The sequence below is a fragment of the Perognathus longimembris genome, chromosome 9 (genome assembly GCF_023159225.1).
Source record: "Perognathus longimembris pacificus isolate PPM17 chromosome 9, ASM2315922v1, whole genome shotgun sequence".
Classification (NCBI taxonomy): domain Eukaryota; kingdom Metazoa; phylum Chordata; class Mammalia; order Rodentia; family Heteromyidae; genus Perognathus; species Perognathus longimembris.
The window spans coordinates 57,455,377-57,476,650 of NC_063169.1; the positions used below are offsets into that span (position 1 = coordinate 57,455,377).

General features: G+C 34.5%; 1 protein-coding gene across 1 annotated transcript in view; it reads left to right on the forward strand.

The window, feature by feature from the left end:
* Vta1 (vesicle trafficking 1) overlaps positions 1–21,274 on the forward strand; it is a 40,191-nt gene that overhangs the window by 13,994 nt on the left and 4,923 nt on the right. Inside the window, exons 3-7 of the mRNA XM_048354196.1 lie at positions 2,148–2,275; positions 2,904–2,979; positions 11,960–12,068; positions 16,942–17,118; positions 20,701–20,781. Of these exons, the coding sequence (XP_048210153.1) occupies positions 2,148–2,275; positions 2,904–2,979; positions 11,960–12,068; positions 16,942–17,118; positions 20,701–20,781 (571 nt within the window). The remainder of the gene's footprint in view (positions 1–2,147; positions 2,276–2,903; positions 2,980–11,959; positions 12,069–16,941; positions 17,119–20,700; positions 20,782–21,274) is intronic.

The window sequence follows — 21,274 nt, forward strand, 5'->3', positions numbered from 1 at the left end:
AATACCAGGGAGTTGAAGGTATAAAATAGGTCCAGATATTCTTTTATATGTACTATAATATTTTCCACATTACTGTGGATGGATTTCAACTCATCCTTTAGTAAGTGAGGAAGCATTTTTAACCTTGTCTCACTCAGATAGTCACATGTATGATTGATTTGGGGATTCTTTAACATTGTTAAGATGATGAAATGGGTGTGCACACGTGTGTGTGTGTGTGTGTGTGTGTAAAAGGAACCGTGAACAAAATGATAGCAGTTCCCTTTCTTAGTACCTAGGGAACAAACTGTTATGGTTCAAGCCTCTTCCCCTCTTCCAACTGGACTATGGTCTGTGACTATTAAATCACATTCTTAAACATGATAAAATGTCACCGGACATTGTAGAGGTAGCTATGGAAGGAAAGTTGATTTAGTTGGGTTGAGTGTCAGTACAACAAGTACAATGCCAGTCATAGTAGTATCACCTAGAAAATTCATGTTTCTGCCCTGTTAGTCATGCCTAACTGTTCATGGTTTCTCTTCAGAATCAATTGCTACTCTACATCAGTGAATCTCCTCACAGGCTGTTCCATGGAAAGCTGTAGCTTACTTTTTATGTACTTAGGTGGTTGTATGACATGCTCAAAAAAATGAAAAACTGTTGCTTCAATTATTGCATTTTCTTTAAAGAAATAGAATTTAGTTATACTAAAATATTTACCAACCCAGAACTTATGTTGTTTTTGTTTTATTATTAGAAATGTACTATTCAATCAAAGACTTCCAACACAGAAGTTCTTTGCCTAGTTTTATTAATCAGACATGATTAATAATGTTTTCTCCAAGTTTCTGTAACCTCCTGGCTAAAGAGTTCCTATCATCTGTAATTGCTGCCTAGCCAGAGTAGACCTGGTGGCACCACTGAGAGAATCTGACTTCCCCTGGCGCCTTTGGGCCCTGTATTTCATTAATGCCACTCCTATGGACACAGATAAATTTGAGTATGCTCAAATTTTTGAGGGATGTTGGAATGAGAAGAATGTCTCACACTGTAATATATTAGTAAAATCCCTGCTTTAGAAGACATTATATAGAATATATCTCTTTATTAATTTCACAATATAATAACAGATAATTTTGGAATAGGGCTGATTTCAAATACTTTTTGACACACATAAATTACATTTATGACATGGTTACGAAGAGTTTAAACAGAGGAAAAGCCAAGTAAATAAAGTTCATCCCCAATGAGGACTCATATGTCTATGATTTATCTATATTATAGTTTAAAAACTTCAAATACATTATGACCTTGTTGCTAGATATTTTCTGTTAAAGATAAAATGAACTAAAGTTCTTCTGAAATTAAATATGCTATTACAAATTGTGTTGCAGTTTGAAAACTTTGAACTAGTTTTATGAAAGGTTGGGTTACAAGATAAGTCAAAATTTTCTTAAATCTTTTCTGAATTTTAAATTGCTCTGTTTTATTTTAAGAGAGACCAGGTATGGTGAAACATTCCTGTCTTCCCAGCTATACAAGAGGCAGAGTTTGCGAGTATTGCAGTGCCAGCCCTGGCAAAAAGTATGACTCCATCTTGATCAATAAGATAGATGTTATTTAGTGCACCTGTGATTTCACCTATACAGGAAGCTTTGAGGGAGGATGTGGTATAGGCTGGTCCAGGGAAGAAAACCACAAACCCATAATAAGTTGGGGACCAGTGGCTCAAGCTTGTAATCCTACCTATTTGGGAGAGTAAAAGCCTGCCTAGGCAGAAAAAGCTGAGATTCCCATCTCCAGATAACCTGAAGACTACTTCTGGACAGGAGGTCTACACTGAAGATACAGCTCAGATAGAAAAGCCCCATCCATGAGTAAGAAAGCAGAGTGAGAGCAGGAGGCCCTGAATTCAAGCAAGCCCCAGTACCTAAACACAATACATAGCTATAGCAAAAGGAGTAGGTACGTAAATTGAGTAGAATGCCTGCCTACCAAGTATGAGGCCTCGCTCAAACCCCAGGGCCATCAGAAAAGAATAAAGATTTCATTGATAAATCTTTCGTTGAAACGAATGTAAAAGAATTTACTTGAAATTTTTAGCATTATTTGTACTTAAAAACCTTTCTAAGAAATGATAAGTCATGTATTTGATTTTATTTTAGCTTAAGAAACAGTTGGGTGATAATGAAGCTATAACTCAAGAAATAGTTGGTTGTGCCCATTTGGAGAATTATGCTTTGAAAATGTTTTTGTATGCAGACAATGAAGATCGGGCTGGGCGATTTCACAAGTAAGTAAACAGGGAAAAAAAAGTTATTTTATAAAGTGGATTAATGTGCTACTAGAATTATCCAGTTTTTAGCTAAGTACTTTCTGACTACAAAAATAATTTAATTTTTTATTTTATTTTAGACCCTCAGTGATCTGGGTTACAAATATGGGACTTTCTTTTCAAAGAAAATGACTGAAAGAACGGCTCAGGGCATATTTATTTTCTCAAGATATTTAATCTATTCTTTAACCCATTCTTTAACATCTAGTGAACTGTAAGGACTGAATTTAGTGAGCATAGCCTAGCCCAGTAATACTGATTTAAAACATACTCCAGCCAGTTCAATGTGTCATTGTAATATTACTTAAATGCAAAGAAATGCCTTTTGGATTGTACAGGATTCACATATTCTAGTTACATTTTCAATATAAACTATATGATAAAACTTTAATGTCTTGTAATATGAGTAATTTCATTTCTAATAACATTACAAAGGAGTCCCATTGTGTTCTTGAAAACTGATTTTATTTAAAAGATTAATTTCAGAGGGCTTTGATAAACAGCATCATTTTCTTACAGCTACATTACTAGTACTACATTTTAATGTTTTTTATTTAAATTAGACCAGCTCTCTTTTGTCTTCCAGAAACATGATCAAGTCCTTCTACACTGCAAGCCTTTTAATAGATGTCATAACCGTATTTGGAGAACTCACTGATGAAGTGAGTGTACATCCTTTACTGACTTGATAAGGAAAGATGATAATGTCTATATTAATAAAAATATCAGTTTTATTATTGGAGTGTTTAAAGCAGCATATTCATCAGAAATGTAATGGAAACAAAACTTGGAAAGCTTTAACTATTCACTTTTAGAAAGCAAAAACAAGCAAATTTATGTTTACTAACACTTTTTTGTAGTAGATTCTTTAATTATAGTGAGGTTTTATTTTTTTAGTCTTCATATGTATTGCTACTAAATTCAACCACACCAGTTTAGAGTTCGCCTTTTATTATTGCTTATGTTTTAACTATGTATGTTGTTAAGTTTCTATACTATTAGTTGCAAAGATTTTATGACCATTTCATTTCTAGTCAGAAGGATTATTATTTATAATTTCTGTTATAAAGTGAGATGATATATTAAAAGATAGTTCATATTTCATCAGTTCCATTCTCAAAATGGCTCTAAGAAGCAGAGTACCTACTCATATCATACTTTGCACGTTAAGGGTAGGTGACATTCATTGCTGTCTTCTCAATTGCCGTGAGACATTTGCTTTCTAAGGGGAGATTTCAATCTAAAGAGAAAGAAAAAGGCACATAGGAGGTAGAGACAGTATTGGTGATTTAAATATTAAGAGAAACATTGTTTTTTTGTTTGTTTGTTGTGTTTTTTGCCAGTCCTGGGCCTTGAACTCAGGGCCTAAGCACTGTCCCTGGCTTCTTTTTGCTTTCAAGGCGAACACTCTACCAGTTGAACCACAGTGCCACTTCTGGCTTTTTCTATATATGTGGTGCTGAGGAATTGAACCCAGGGCTTCATGTGTACTAGGCCATATTCCCAGCCTGGAGAAATATAGTTTCTATGAGATTTTTTTTCACAAACTGGTCAGCTCTTGGTAAAGTGCCAAAGTAAAACCTATGAGTCAGGTATTTCTACTTGTTAAAAAGAGGCAATGTCAGTACTGCAAAACATACTAGCAAAGCAGCCAGTGGCCTTAGCCCTCTCTCACAGTTCCTCAGTATAATATGAAGGCTTGTATTTACTACTGATTTAAATACTTTATGCATAAAATAAGACACAAACATCTGTAACATTTCTTAGTTCAAGGATACAAAAAAGCTTAGTGATAAGTTGATATTTCAAATATTTCTGCAGTCAGCTTTTCATATTTTTTAATCTGTAGGTAGAAATAATATTTAGACTTGTTTGCACAGAACCTCTTTCATAGCTCTTCTAAAGAGTACTAGATCTCATTTAGTGCCTGGATTTTTCTTGGTCCAATTCCTGATACTTCTTTCCCTTTTAATTTCATGTCATTACTCACACTTGTACAAAACTAAATAAATTAGATGTTTTCTTTAGTCTTCAACTATGTTTTTGTTGTTTTTAGTTTTTAAAATATCTTTTATTTGATGCTATTATATTTCTCAACTTTCCTATCTATTTTAGGTATACATCTTTAATTTATTAACTATGTTTGCATAATTTCTTCAGTATTTTAATTATATATGTTATGTAAACTTATAGTATTCCTGTAGGTCTCTTGGAGCAATTGTCTCAGTTTGGGGAATACAGTCACTACTGTATATGTGTGTGTGTGTGTGTGTGTGTGTGTATTGTAAATTTTATGTTTTAAAGCCAAGGATGTTCAAAATATACTTTTGTTTTCCTTCTATAGTGTCTTGTATATTCTGAGATAAATATTCAGTACTTTTGTTGTATTTTGATACAATATCTTACATTGGATCCTTTGAAAATAAAAATTGTACTTCAGATGTATTCCACTTACTAGCAATATTTGAAGAACACATAACATACTTTACTTTTCCTTTAAAATATTTAGCTAAGGATTAAAAACTGCTAATGTAGGAATGATATAAAATTTCTAAGTAAAAGATAGTGCTGTATTTACTGTTTCTACTAATTTTCAGGGGATCAGATGAATATGTGTTTCTACCTTAACAAAGCATGTGTTTTAACTTAGAGATGTTAGTGATGAAGCACAGGGAAGGGACCCACTGTCATTTACCTAGCACTGAGCTCAAATATCTTAGAAATCCCAGGTTTCACCTTAAACTACTCTGAATTATGTGAGAAAACTAATGGCCATAAAAATCTAAGTACCTTGTTTGGCGAGCTATAGTTCAGAATCACTTTTCTCAACCCACTGTGATGATGATTCAGCCATTTTATTTACTTAATTTCCCCTCCACTGGACACTTTTTATTCACAAATATGAACAGTAAATTATTAGAGCAACGAAACTTTTAAAAGATATACATAATAAACTAATTTGCTCTGAGTTTTCCAAAGATTCTAAATCTGTATACTGCATATGGCTTACAGGTCTCTTGGTCATAGTACTTACTTGAAAGCAAAATGTTTCAAATTACTAAGTTTTTCAGATTTTGAAATATCTATGTAGACTTTATCATGTGACTATCCCTAACCTGAAAATCCAGGCTCTAAAATGCTCGGAAATCCCAACTGATTGCAGCTTGTAACCAAGATCTGTAGAATAGTTCAATTCTATAATAATGAATAGGCCATATTTTTGTAATGTTCTAGTTTACTGTTCAATGAGACTATCAGAAAATGAAACTATCCTAATCTTACACACTTATTTTATATTTATGAACATATTCAGAAACATTTTACTGCACATATTATCATTACTCTATGTAAATATCTAATATTCATTTAGATTTCCAAATAGGCAGTAGAAAAAAAGTAAAAATACTTGAAGAAATAACATAAATTTTCTAAATAGAGTGAAAAAAGCAATTACAGACCCAACAATCTCAATGAAACATACTTCTTATGTTAGAGAAAATAGTTCTGAAAGATTGGAGGGGAACTATCCAATAATAATTCTACATACAATTATGTTATACTCAAAATACAAAGATAAGGTAAAAGGCATTTGCAAGCAGATTAATTCACTGGTAGCAGATTTCTACTGTAGATCTAAAGGACAGTTAAATGTAGCATTCTACAAGATAAAGAAAAATGATGCCAAATAGAAGCTTTAATTTACAGAAAGGAATAAACACTGAGCCAGTAATGTCAGTAGCAACTGTGCTTTATTCATTTATTTAAAAGATCTATTACTAAGTAAAATATATTATTGTAGTTATACATGCATACTTTATAAGCCTAAAAGAAGGCAAGAAAGGGAAAAAATTAATACAAAACAAATGACAGACTTTAGACCTAAATGCCACTGTATGAACCTGTATATTAAATGTAAATGGACCATTGCTCCAATTTAAAAGTAGAGATTTTTCAAACTAGACATAAAAATATCCTCGAAGGTATATTGTTTACAAAAGACATTTTTAAATACAAAGACAACTCTTTTGAAAATGTAATTAGGCAACATACTTTCAATTAATATAATAAATGCCCTACTGAGAGTCCACATTAATATTAGTTGAGGTGAACTTCAAATATTACTAGAAATGAATGGGACATTTTATACTAATAAAGAGGTCAGTTTCGATCAAAAATATCTATGCATCTAATAACTAAAACTAAAATTCATGAACAAAAATACAGAAAAAATTTTAATTATCGTTGGAGATTTTATTATTCCTTTTGGTCATTGACAGAATAAGTAGTTTTAAAATGAGTAGAATTATAACTGACTACTCAAATGTTGTCTAGAATTCAGGAAAACAAGACCATTCATACATTGCTTGGTTGGAAATGTTAGACGTTATAACTACTTTGGGAAAAGATTTGGCAGTTTTTTATAAAGTTAAACATACTCCTACACTTTTATTCAGCAATTCCTTTTCTAGAGTTTATCCAAGAGAAATGAAAACATATGTTCATAAAAAAGGCTTGTGCATGAGTGTTCATAGGAAATTTACTCATAATAACCCAAACCTGGAAACAACCTAAATGTCTACCATCAAGGGAGCTGATAAACAAATCAGGGTGTTGCTAAGACATAAAAGTGAAGTGACTACTGGGGTAGACTGTGACATGATGACTCCTGAATCAAAGAATACAATCTGTACAGTATCTTAAAAATTACCAAATTTATTTTAATTAAAAACATAGAAACTAGTTTTAATTTGTTGTTGCAAGGGAAATAGATCTGAACTGGAAATAAAGCTTTCTGAGTAGCAAGAAATATATGTGGGTAAAAGTGATTTATGTAGACACATATGTATTTGTCAAAGCATCAAATTAGGTAGTTAAGATTTATATATCTCGATATACGTATCAGTTTCACAGTGAAAATAATAAATATTGAACTCTTTATAGGTTTATTTATCCTGGAGTAAGTGTTGATGATTGTAAAATTGGCTACTCTATCCTCTAGTATTAACCAAATGAGGGATACCAGCTCCTCCTCGCTTTGGGAGAAATTTACAGTTTGAGATGGGAGAAGACTAGGTTTGTAGTATGATGTTAGACTGGAATTAGAGGAATCCTATTAATTCATGTTTTGAATACATGAAATAAGTTGATGTGTACATATTATATGAACATCTATAAATGTATCAATGTGTTCATGCTTATAGTACATATGAACATGTTAACAAATGTGCACAAAGAAAAGTTTCTGTGTCTTCATACTGAGAAGATTTGGAAGCAATGAAGCACAAAATCAGCACTCCTGGTGTCTGATTTGGGATCCTAAGTACTGGTGGTCTATAACACCAAAACTCTAACATAAACAACTCTTTTTAAGTTTTATTTTATTTTTATCGAGGTAACGTACAGAGGGGTTACAGTTATTATACATAAGGCAGTGAGTTCACTTGTTAAACTTGTTACCTCCTCCCTCGATGACTGACTCTTGAGATGAGTCAAGAAAGGCACTAGGTAAGACTGGACTTTATTGTTCCAGAAATTTAAAAAACATGTTCATGATTAAAGAACCTAGCAGCCCTTTTGAAAGGTTCCTTTTAATAGTCTCAACAACAATCTGAGCCAGGTATGGTAGCACCAGTTTATAATCCTAGCACTTGGGAAGCTGAGGCAGAAGGATAATGAGGTTAAGGTCAACTCTGACTACATAACAAGATTTTGTTTCAAAAAAGGAACAGTTGGAGCATCAAAATGCCAAGATAACTGAGTGCTGCTAGTAGCTAACACATGCAATACTATATGTGTAGAGAATGAGATCTAGAGGTTTGCAGTTTAAAACCAGCCTGAACAAGTAGTCCTAATGACTCCATCTGTAGCCAGCAAAAAAAGCTGCTTGAGCTGCAGTCATGAGCAAGAAAGCTCACCCAAGCAAGCATAAGGCCCTGAGTTCAACTCCAGAACTGACAAAAAACAAATGGATTATTAAGGCCAATTGTAATGGATAATAAATACAAACCAGTGAGTCCATACTATTCAATACAATAAAAATGAATAAATGACAAAAGAACAGACAAGGTTTTTTGCAGTAGATGTAATAAGTTATCTCAGCTTGCTTAAATGAATTTTAAAAGGAATAGTTTATAACAAAATCTTGTTAAACCTCAAACCACTAATATTGGAACAAACTAACGTCAGTCATGGGCATCCTAATAATATGAGCTGAAAAAGATTTTTAAAGGTTACTTCAGTTGAAATGTTGCAACTGTTTAAAATGAAGTTGCACGCCAGGTATAGTGATACATGCCTGTAGTCCCAGCAGTTTAGTGGGTAGAGTCAGGAGGACCACAAGTTCATATCATCCTGGGCTACATAGTAAGACTAAAAGAAAAAAAAAATGTTTCAAAATGAAGTTGCTATATATTGACATAGAGGAACAAATTTAAGATTTGGCATTGATCCTGAACCTTAAGAAAGCTTTCAAACATGTCAGTGAGATATTGAGTTGGATGCTTAAGTCCTGATGTTCAGAAGAGTGATCTGAACACAAGATATAAATTTGAGTGTTGGCAGTTGAAGCCATTAGACCTGATGAGAGCGTCAATTAAGAATAGGAAAGGGGGGCTGGGGATATAGCCTAGTGGCAAGAGTGCCTGCCTCGGATACACGAGGCCCTAGGTTCGATTCCCCAGCACCACATATACAGAAAACGGCCAGAAGGGGCGCTGTGGCTCAAGTGGCAGAGTGCTAGCCTTGAGCGGGAAGAAGCCAGGGACAGTGCTCAGGCCCTGAGCCCAAGGCCCAGGACTGGCCAAAAAAAACAAACAAACAAAAAAAAAGAATAGGAAAGGGAATCTAAGACCTGAAATTTGTGGGACTTTAACCTTATGCCATGAGATGAACTCATGTAGTTAGACTGAAGGACTATAAGCAAAAGGGAAGAGATCTACAAAACCAGGAAAGCAAGTGAAAATAGGGTCCAAGCATGAAATGCATAAATTGTATGGTGATAGGATTAGAAAAAAATGACATGTAGGTATTGGTTTTAGCAATACAGAAGTAACTCCTAACCTTGACTATCACAGTTGCAGATAGTGGTGGAGATAAAACTCAAGGAGTACAGGTTATGAGGAAACTAGAGAAGGCTGCGCATAGGAAATATTCTCCGTCAAGATGCTTCCTTGATAGGCTATTGGAAAATGATTTGTAGTCGATTTTTCATAGTACCTGAATATTACATTTTAGGTTGTATCTTCATGTCATCCTTACATGCAGTAAGTTTGAGAACAGTTGGTCCAGCTTCTGTGTCATTCTCAGGGGTAGCAAGTGCAAATGAATTAAAAATTAAATGAAAATGTGTGTGTTTTGCTGCTGACTCTAGCTAAAATTTGCAGTTGTCAGTGACTCTCCTCAATCCAATTAGAAAACAGGAACTTGGAGGCCATGGACAAGAGTCAAAGTTCTTTTTTGCCATTCCTGTTTCCCTGAAGGGATGTATAATCAGCCAAAAGTAGGTAATAGATTTAAAAAATATTGACATCTTGAGATTTTTCTCTTAAAATACTGTGCAATAACTAGCTGTCTATTTTAATGAAAACAGCATGAAAGCATACATTAGTTGAATTATAACTGTCAGTGATTTCTACTAAATATTCATGCCAGGGTGCTGAAGCAAGGGTACCATAGAAACTGAAATAAAAATCAAACTTTATTGCTTTATCTACTATGGGGAGAGGTTTTTTTTTAATGTGTTAACTGTGAAATCAACTCTTTTTAGCTTAAACTAATACTTTCTTAAAATTCATGAACTAATAAAGGAACCCAAGGTGGTTTCAAAATTTCTACCCTGTTTGTACTATGAATTTAGGACTAAAAAAATCTTCTAAAGTCATTACAACTTTTCCACACCCAACCTAGAGGCAGAATTCACTTTCTTCAGATGAGGAAGATTTGTCCTAGTCTTTTTTTTTTCTTGTCCTAGTTTTTGAAGCTTCCAAAGCATGTAACTTAAACATTACTGCAAAGTTTACTTTCAAAGTGATCCTCTTTAAATCTATCAGTATTTAGCCTACATTAGTACACATTCCGTAGCTGACTTTTTAAAGCTCATTTTATTTCCATATGAATTATAAATTGAAGTGTGGTAATCCTGAATAAAGTAGTTGCCTTTGCTACTAAAGCTGTATGGCCATGGATAAGTTACTTTACTTTTGTAATGTCACTCTACTCTGTAGTAATGGAATTGTAAAATCCTAAGAGGAAAAAAAAAAAAAAAAGATACCTAATACTGTGCTGGTATGGGTCAGATAAATGTTTCCGAAAGTTAACACTTGGTTCTCAAGAAGACACCTTTACTGGGTGAGGCTTTGTGGAAAGTCCTTGGTCTTTGGAAGTGTCCCCACGTACGAGACAAGACCCTAGTGCCTTTGTCTTCCCATCTCCCTGACTTACCTTTGCTCTCTGTTGCTCACTGTCCATGAGTTGAGTATTTTTTTTTCCCACTACATGCTCCCACAGTGCTGTTCTGCCTTCTCACAGGCCAAACCAATGGAATGGTGCCACCTCATGGACAGTCTCTGAAACAGTGAACCAAAGTTAACTCTTGCTATTAAGTTGATTGTTTCAGATAGCCAATTTCAGTAAAGGAGAGCTGACTAGCACAGGAACTTGAAATAAGAACAAGAATTACGGATAGCATTTATTACCGGGCTTTTATGACCCTCATCCTGTCATTATCAGTGCTTAGCATAGTGCCTGCCTTGAGTAAATAGTAAATGCTAACTTCTGAGGGGAGATGTGGAAGAAAATGAGGGGGAACACTTCCAAAAGAAATGTACTCATTACCTTTTATGTAACTAATCTATGCATCACTTTTTCAATAAAATTTAAATTAAACAAATAAATGAATGTTAACTTCTTAGCAATCAGGGAGGCTTACTGAGAATAAATATTTGATCTGAGTCCTGAGGAAGGAGGATAGTATTGGTTTTTTGAAAGAAAAGTTCTCAGTAGATAGAGGAGAATAATAGGAATGACAGGAAGACTGAGCAGTATCAATTTTGTAATAGGTGGTGAGTGCCAGAATAAAGTGTCCTTTCATTCAGCTAATACTGTAATATCTCAGAGCCAATGGTATATGTGAAGTGTGATTTCCCTATATTTCTAGGTTACTGTGAGGATATTTCAAGATTATAAGTGGAAGTGATTAATAACGTGTAGTGAGTAACGTGAAGATGTTAATCTGAAACTCATCTTGTTTTGAGTCTTATCTGCCTTATCCAACTAGCCCTTAATATGTATTTTCTACGTTTTTTGTTCTGTTTTGTTTTTTTGCCAGTCCTGGGGCTTGAACTTAAGGCCTGTGCACTGTCCCTGGCTTCTTTTTGCACTCTACCACTTGAACCACAGCGCCACTTCCAGCTTTTTCTATATATATGGTGCTAGGGAATTGAACCCAGGGCTTCATGTATTTTATAATCACTAGGCAATATTCCCAGCCCCTTCTTCTACTAATATGTATGCTCTACTCAGTATAAGATTACAATCTTGATATAATATGCTTTATCTCAAAAATAAAGACTATCTTAACTGCTTGTTGCTTTTTTTTGCTTGTTTACCATAGTCTAATATCAACATAAAAATGCTATCTTTTAGAATGTAAAACACAGAAAGTATGCGCGATGGAAGGCCACATACATCCATAACTGTCTAAAGAATGGGGAGACGCCTCAAGCAGGCCCTGTTGGAATTGATGAGGACAACGGTATGTGTTCATTTGTTCTAAGTAAAATGATTTAGTGCAATCACAATTGTTGAATAGAATTCAAAGTTTTCAGAAGAAAGATATGGGTGTAGCTCAGTGGTAAAGAATTTACCTTTACATCCTTACATCTGGGGAAAAAAAGAATATTGTGATTTTGTTTCCACCCAGAAGATAGTGAGAAATTAAAGTCAAGCTGTGCAGTTGTATGGGTCCACACCAGCAAAGTGGATCAGATTTCATTCCTGGGTAAGAAAGGCAATCCATTTATAATTTAGAAAATATTTACAAACCACAAAGAACAGTATATTATTTTGGGGTATGCCTACTTATTACTTTATTGATCTGACATGTAGAAAGACACAAAGAACAGTGTTCTGCTAGCCTTTTATAATAATACAGTTTTTTGGCATCTGTGAACATTACTTAATTCAGGGTTCAATAAATATTTTCTTAGCGATTATATAGTAACTTTTAAGCTTGTGGTCCTTATAGTCTTTGTTGCAAATGTTGGAATCTGTTATTGTGCAAATGTGGCCATAGACTTACGTTAACAATGAATTTGGTTGTGTTCCAATAAACCATATTTACAAAGCAATAACACTAGAATTATAAATCAGCTGATTAATATCAGCCTTAAAGTAGGGAAAGTATGTGTAAAACACTCCAAAATGTCAAAAAGTGCAAAATGAAGTATGGCATTTTAGAATGGTATAAATACTTCATGTGCTATTATTCCTGCTCTGGTATTACTGAAAATAATAGGACTTAGACTAAGGAAGTCAAGGTACAAGTTCTGGTTCTCATTTGTGGTCTCAGTGGCCTGGAGAAGGCCAGAATCCACAAGAAACCTCAACTTCCTTTATAAAACAGAAATAACAAAGTGCCTCTTCGGGATTTTTAAGACTGATAGTTATATACGAAAGTGATTTGCAAGCTTGAAGGTACAATATAAATGTAAATCATTTATTATATAAAATTGACAAACATTTAATATGGAAATGACTTTAAACTGTCAAGGACACTAAGCATGAATGTTTATAAATAGATACCAACAAGCTAACTTGAAACATGAAAATATATACCTGTAGAATGGTGACATTTACATATAGTATTCAAATGTAAAAATATACTGTTTCTTTTTTATTAGGTGACATTATGTAGTCCTTTAAATAAATAAATTACAATGGTCTTCCTGTGTTCTCTTTTTGTGTGGTCTTTTTGGGGATTTTCTTTAAAGTGCAGTTTAAATTCAGTAGTAAAATTCATGCTTTTAAAATATATAGTTTCAAAATACCTATAGAATATCTATCTGTAGGGATGATTATCCCTATAGCTATAATACCAGATATTGCCATCACTTCCTGTACTTTGTCCTTAAGTTTCCCCTCACCCCTAGCAACCAATAGTGTGGCTTTTGTCTGTATAACACTGCTTTCTTCAGAACGTTATAAAAATGCAGTCATACAATACCTACCCTTTGGTTTTTGAAATCAGTCTGCATCAATCGAGCAGCTCAGTGCCTTCAGTTGCGAAGAAGTATTTTACTGCAAAGATGCTCAATGATTTGTTGATTCTGTCATAAATGGATGGTATCTGGACTATTGCTAAATTTAGGGATTTAAAAATTATGCTCTTGGGGCTGGGGATATGGCCTAGTGGCAAGAGAGCTTGCCTCGTATACATGAGGCCCTGGGTTCAATTCCCCAGCACCACATATACAGAAAACGGCCAGAAGTGGTGCTGTGGCTCAAGTGGCAGAGTGCTAGCCTTGAGCAAAAAGGAAGCCAGGGACAGTGCTCAGGCCCGGAGTCCAAGGCCCAGGACTGGCAAAAAAAAAAAATATATATATATATATATATATATATATGCTCTTAAATATACATGTACAGGTCTTTATGCGAACATACATTTGCATTTCTTTAGAGCAGATAGCTGAAATTAGGACCACTGATCCTACTATCTTAAGTACAGGTATAATTTTATAGAAAAGTCTCTGTTTTCTGTAAGCAATATATAAGAATTACAGTTGCTAAGATTCCTTACCAACATGCAGTACTATCTACTTGTTTAATTTCAGCTCTAGATTCTAGTTCTTCCTACTGATGAATATCAGCATCCTCTCATGTGTTTGTGTGACCTACACATTATTTTACTTTTCTTTTCTTTTCTTTTTCTTATGCCATACCTGAGGCTTGAACTCCAGGCCTGAGCACCGACCTTGAGCTTTTTTTCTCTTGTTTCGAGCTCTACCACTTGAGCCACAGCTTCACTTTTAACTTTTGGTAATCAAGAGTCTGAGAGACTTTTCTTCCCAGACTGGCTTTGAACTAAGATGAGATCCTGAGATCTCAACCTCCTAAGTGGCTAGAATTACAGGTGTAAACCACCTATACCCAGATTATACCTACATATTCTTAAATATGCATGGAAATACTCAACTGTCCACAATTTTGTCAATAGATTATACAAACAGCCAAGTATGTATGCCATTATAAATTATGAATTATATATTATCATTTGTCAAATGTTTTACAAATGTATTCTTTTACTCTGTTGTTTTATCTACTTGTTGAATTTGATTACCAAAGACTTTAATATTAATGAAGCATAGTTTATTATGTTTCAAATTATGTGAACTGCATTTTGCAATTACCTACCTCTACTTCAGAAATATTCTTTGAATTTTAGCCTAGAAGATTTCTAGTTTGAGCTTTAACTTTTGGGCATGTTGGACAGAGAGAGAGAGAGAGAGAGAGAGAGAGAAGGGGAGGGGGAGGGAGAGGGAGGGAGAGAATATGATAGGAGGAGAGACATAGGCAGAGACAGAAACAGAAAAACAAAGAGGGGGGAATTACGGTCCTTAATCATCCCCCCATGCCCATAAAATATTCTGTTATTCCAGCATTATTTGTTACAGACTTTCTTTTCCTCATTGAATTTCTTTGATACCTTTGCCAAAACTTCAGTTTGACTCTATTCCAAGACTCCATTCAATTACATTGATAAATTTTTCTGGCGTATCCCAGCACTATACTATATACATGCTGTCTTTTAAAAGTCTTAAAAGCCAGGTAATATAAATCCTCTAGCTTTGATATTTTTTTCCTTTTAGATCACCTTGGTTATTTTGTGAGCTTTGAGTTTCCAATGAATTTTAAAATCAAGTTTCCAGTTTCAGTCTTAAAAAAGCAGCCCATCTCAGGGTGCAGTGCCTTGCATGCCTGTAATCTTTAACTACTTGTGAAGGTGGAGATAAAGGCCATCTGGACAAAAAGTGTGACCCCATCAACTCCCACCTAAGGAGGAGGAGGACTGTGGTCAGGGGCCAGCCCGGGCCCCCCCCCCCCAAAAAAAAATACACTACTCTGAAAAGTAACTGAAAACCAGAACATAGCTTAGAGCATGGATCAAATGATGAGGTGCTTGCCTAACCCTGAGATCAAACCCCCAGTACTGCTGCGCCAAAAACAAGACCTGTGGGGATGATTATGATCAGTATTATATTAGACCTATAGATTGATTTAGGGAACATTGATAGATTCCCATTTCTTTTCCAATGGAATTATTTCTTGATTTTAATTTATCTGCAGGTTCTTTTCATGTGTGAATTCCACCTGTATCTTATAAATTGTTAAATTTACCTACTGGTTAATTTGTAAATTCAGCTGTGTGTCTGTATATACAAAACTATGTCCCCTACTCAAATACACATTTTTACTTCTGCTCAATTTTTATGCCTTTTCCTTTTTTAATCTTGCCTATTGTCCCCTTATTTGGGGTTGTTTGGTTCGTTTGGGTCTTTTTTAACTCTGTGTGATAGATTTTCTTTGTTAGTGAGGGTATTGAAAATTTTTGTCGAAGTGGCTGTTGAATTTTCTGTGCATTTATTATTTATTTTGTGCATTTATTGAAGTTAAAGTTTTTCATCTTCTGTGTCGTATTGAAGAATTTTTCACATGTTAGACCAAACCTGTTCTCCGAGAAACCTCACTTCTTCACGACAGGACTTTGTATTATGTGACTAGATCTTTATTCTGCTATTAAAAATCTATTTGCTGCTTTCAAGTCTGGAGTTTCAGTGTCAGGATTACCTAATCCTGTAATACAAATGGAAAGGGATTTCACTCCCTACCCTTCTGTTTTCTGAAAATGTTTGTATAAGATTGCTGTTGTTTCTCACTCACATGTTTAGTAACGTCGTTCAACAAGTAATCCATCTAGGCTACTCCTTTTCCTCAAAGGAAGGTTTCTTAGCTACAAATTCAGATCAGATTACCTCTTGGATGAGTTCTAGTAGTTTGTTCTTTCAAGCAGTTGCTCCAATATGTCTATTGCCTTCCTGTTGGTAATGTCTGTAAGACATCACCTCTTTCCTATGACCTATTTCACCCAATTGTTTATTATAGCTATTTTCTTATTTTCCATTCTTTATACTTATCTTTATCCTTATTATTTTTCCTTCTCCGTACTTTGAATGTAGCTTGTACACACTAAATACTGACTAAAAGGCAGCTGTCAAAGAACAATTCATATTGGAGTGTAAATGTGATATATTTTGCCAAATATGACCTTGATTGTTTTGTGTAAGGAAAGTTTGTTTTAAAATACACTGTGTGCAAAAACACATGAACTTGGCAAGTGGTCACCTAAGAAAAGCAACAGGCATATTGTCAGACATAATTAAATATTTTAATTAAAGACAATTATTTTGAGAGATAGAACCTACTTAGGAACTACTTTAAATGGATTTATACTTGTAAGTTCCTTTTGTCACATGACTATAACAAAATAAGGATGCTCCACAGCATGTGTATCTTGAAATGAGTTCTTTCTTTCAACTTGTGTATATGTTATATATTTTACTATGTAATAGATGTTGAAGAAAATGAAGATGCAGGAGCAAGCGCTCTGCCCTCTCAGCCACCCGAGCTGTCATCCTCTTCAGCATATGACCCAAGCCACATGCCAGCAGGCAGCTTTACTGGAATCCAGATTCCTCCAGGTGCACACGCTCCCGCCAACACACCTGCAGAAGTGCCGCACAGCACAGGTGAGAAATCCAGGCCAAAAGAATGCTACTGCTTATACTTTCTCCACAATGACGATTTTGATGCCTTTAAATTTCATTTGAGCCATCAGATCTATTTTCTCACTGAAGTTTTGGTATTTATTGTATTCAACTAGTATTCAACTTCCTCTGATTAATTACTAAAGGGCAAAAAACGTACAAATGTTGACTAGCACTAAGCCTTAACTTTTTTTTCCTTTTCCTTCTCTGTTTTCCCTCTTCCTTCCTATGTCTGTGACAGCACATGTAACGACAAGGTAATTACCACTGAAAATGCTTTTGGGAATCAAGAGAAGTGTCACATCTTTGTGTAGCATGTCAGTATCTTCAGAATGATTACATAAAGGATATTGTATCCAGTCCATAAAGATCAGAGCTGTAGTTATATATGAATTTAATAGTATTATATTGGTAGTAATATGTAATACAGAGATTATTGTATATGTATATGAAAACACTTTTAGTAAAAACACTCTATTAGGTTGATCTAATGTAAAATTTTGATAATGTTTACTTAGGCATGAGGTTGTACACCTGTGTGTGCTCTCTCTTTCGCTCTCTCTTATTCATCAGAACAGGAACTACATATAGGACTTTATATTCTTATGGACGTACTGATTAAACATTTATCTTTGCAGCAGCTATATTAGAAGCCATCATCTCTCCCTTAAAAAGTCTAAAGAAACTAACCAGTTATACCAAGAACATCAGCATACATGGTGATAGATTCAGTATTTGAACCCAGTTCTCTGGTTTCATGTTTTTGTGTTCTTCCTTTTATGTCTTTTACTCCAAGGAATTAAAATTCTGCCATATCAGAGAACAGTATGGAGGTTCCTCAAAAAGCTCAACGTAGATATACCCTATGACCCAGCCATACCACTCCTAGGCATCTATCCTGAACAACAGGTCTCAGGATAACATAAAGACATCTGCACATCCATGTTTATTGCTGCACAATTCACAATAGCCAAAATATGGAAACAACCCAGATGCTCCACTACAGATGAATGGATCCAAAAACTGTGGTACCTGTACACAATGGAATACTACATAGTGATTAAAAATGATAAAATATTGATATTCGCAGGGAAATGGTCAGAGCTTGAACAAATAATTTTGAGGGAGACAAGCCTAGAACCCAGAGAACAAAGGGGCATGGTCTCCTTGATATATGACTGTTGGGGGGGAAGGGGAATAGTAGAGACCAGGTCTGCAAAATAACTTCAAGTGGTATTTCCACATGTTTGGGTCAGTGACTTTACATTATGTATCTAAAACCAAACAACTACTAAATAAACATTAAAAAGTCTAGGATAGACCTATCAGTGGATCACAATAGATCAACAGCTATGTGCACATGATTATATAAGACAAGGATAAGCAAAAAGAACTCCAAGAGAAGGACACAGGAGAATTCTATTGTTGTCATTATGTTTAATGTTCTAGGTAAATTTCCTTTGTCATACCCTACGTGGTTACTGTATATGATTTGGGTACACTGGATATTGTATATATGCCTACCTGAACTAGAGAAGGGAAAGAAAAATGAGGGTGTAGCAGATATCACAAGAAATATACTCACTACCTTATTATGTAACTGTTAACCCCTTTGCACAACACCTTGTCAATAAAATTTAATTAATAAAAAAAATTCTGCCAAATCAAAACCTACTTCTCTGATACCACAGTTCCCTTTAATATTGGTTCGAGTTGTTGGTATCTCCTTTTAGCCTCGATTTTTTTCTATTATATTTGAAGTGTTTTAAATTCAGTTCATAGTTGTATTATAAAAATCAAAATAAGTTTTCGTTTATAAACATAGCAGATGTTTCCCCTCTTATTCACTTGAAGAATGATTTACTTTCTTTCAATAAAGGTCCAGGATGCACTTTTATCAAAGGGAAATCCTTAAGATAGCTGAAAAGAATAGTATGTACTAATTTACAGTTTCTAGTTCTTCCACAAAAAAGCAAAGGGTGTGTAAGGAGAGTAGGAATGGTGATTGTTTCAGCAGTGTTGGCTTCTTGTGCTTTGGTCTATCCATAAATACCACATATAGGTGATTAGAATGTAAGTTTTCTGTTGTTGTTTCTTGAAGCATACACCGGTACTCTGTATTACAGAACATCTTAGAAGAAAATCCAATTAGATAAAGGAATTAGGTTATAAATAATGCTAACCTTTTTTTATTAGCATTCACCTCATACATACAGAGCTGAGCTGTGTGGTGATAGTGGTCTCAGGAGCACTGCATTTGCATTCTTCCACTAGGTTTTGATATTTTCTTTGACATTCTACTCTGTGCCTTTCTTTGAGTTCTATTTCCTGTGATAACACGGAACCTTATCTCTTTACCTTTGTGCTGTTCCTCTTGGTTTAGTATCTCTTTAACCCTTATGGCTTTTGTAAAGTGAAGTTTAGTATCTCTTTAACCCTTATGGCTTTTTGTAAAGTGAAGTTTTCCCTTCACTTTATACATTTTTATATTTAAAAAAAAATTGTATTAGTTAAATTTTTTAGTAAAAAAGGTGTTTGTAAGCCAGACGTGGTGATACACTGTAGTCTTACACTTGAGATGCTGAAGCAGGAAGCTGGCAAGTTTAAGGCCAACCTGGACTACATGGGGTAGCTCTGTCCCAACATATCCACAAAACATAAGTTTTCGTGATGGTTATTAATGCACCCATCCGTTACAAGATGAAATTATACAAAAAAGTAGATGATGTAAAAATAATTCAACCACATTTTACCTTTAGGTAGAGATAAATCAGAGACAGAACTTCTCCCCGTAAAGCTATTTTAGAGTTTAATTTCATAAGCTTTGTGAAAGCATTATTCTAGAACTCTTGTACAACACATACTTTAACCACTAGAAAATTCCTGATTTATCTACTAGCTTTATTTTGTCCCTGCCCCCTTATCCCAATATATTTCCCCTAATTATCTCTACTACCAACTGCCAGTTCTCATATCCTATTCCAGTTTAACCTGTTACCTTAGAGTAACCTTATTTTAAGAGAGTATTTGTTCCATTGGTTTAGACTAAACAGCTTTTCTTTATTTTCTTTCTCTGGTAATATCATTTTATTATTTTTGGAAAGTTTGAACACATTTTTCTAAATTTTATAAAGTAATGATCTTCAACTGTTGGTATATTATTTACATGAATTTCAGTGCTAGTAACAATACCACAGGTTTGACCAAAACCTAACACGAAGTCAAATTAATCATTTATTCTTATATGAATGCCATCTTAAACACAGGCTTAGTGTAAAATTTGGAATTTATAATTCTAAATTATAAAGTGATGAAATGACATTTATCTCATAACTTTATAATTATATCTCACCTCTCCCCCAAAATTACTAATATGGCTAAGGAACTAAACTGTGAGAAGAGAGTCTGTTACCTTCACAGACAATGTGATATCTAAGACAAAGCAAAGGTTCCATCTCCAGTACCTCAAAATGGAGACGAGGAAGAGAAAGACACAGAATTCTTTCTTTGTATGTAATTAAGAGTAGTAGCACTTTGTGCTCATTTATCATTTCTGATTTACAGGTGTCACAAGTAATACTGCCCAGCCTGCCCCACAGACTATTCCAGCCATCGATCCTGCACTGTTCAGTACAATTTCCCAGGGTAAGTCAGCTGGATGTTGTGTAAGTTGCATTGTATCCTCTGTTTTAGGTTGTTATTTTATAATACTATCTTGGGAATACCAAGTATTCAAATGTTTTTATTTAAATTTGAATGTCTAGTTAATTCAAAACAAATTTCTTTCAATGCCTGTATTCACTAGATTCTCAAATGAACCAGGAGTATCATATAAGCAAAAACAAGGAAATTGGATGAGTTCCCCTTTGTTACACTTGCTTCTTTTTCTTCAGTTTCTCTTCCTTAGATACAGCTACAGACATGTAGCTAAAGCCACCAGGGGAAGCAGATGCTAAATTATTCAAGAATACTATATATTCTGACTGTGACCCTCCCTTTCTGCCCTAGATTGTCTCAAGTAATTTGAAATTAAATATCTTAGGTTAATTATTCTGATGGGCTGTTTGGTAGGTAACTAGTATGTTAATTATGATCTTTCCCACTTTTCTGACTTCCCTTTGCTTTTTACCTCATATCC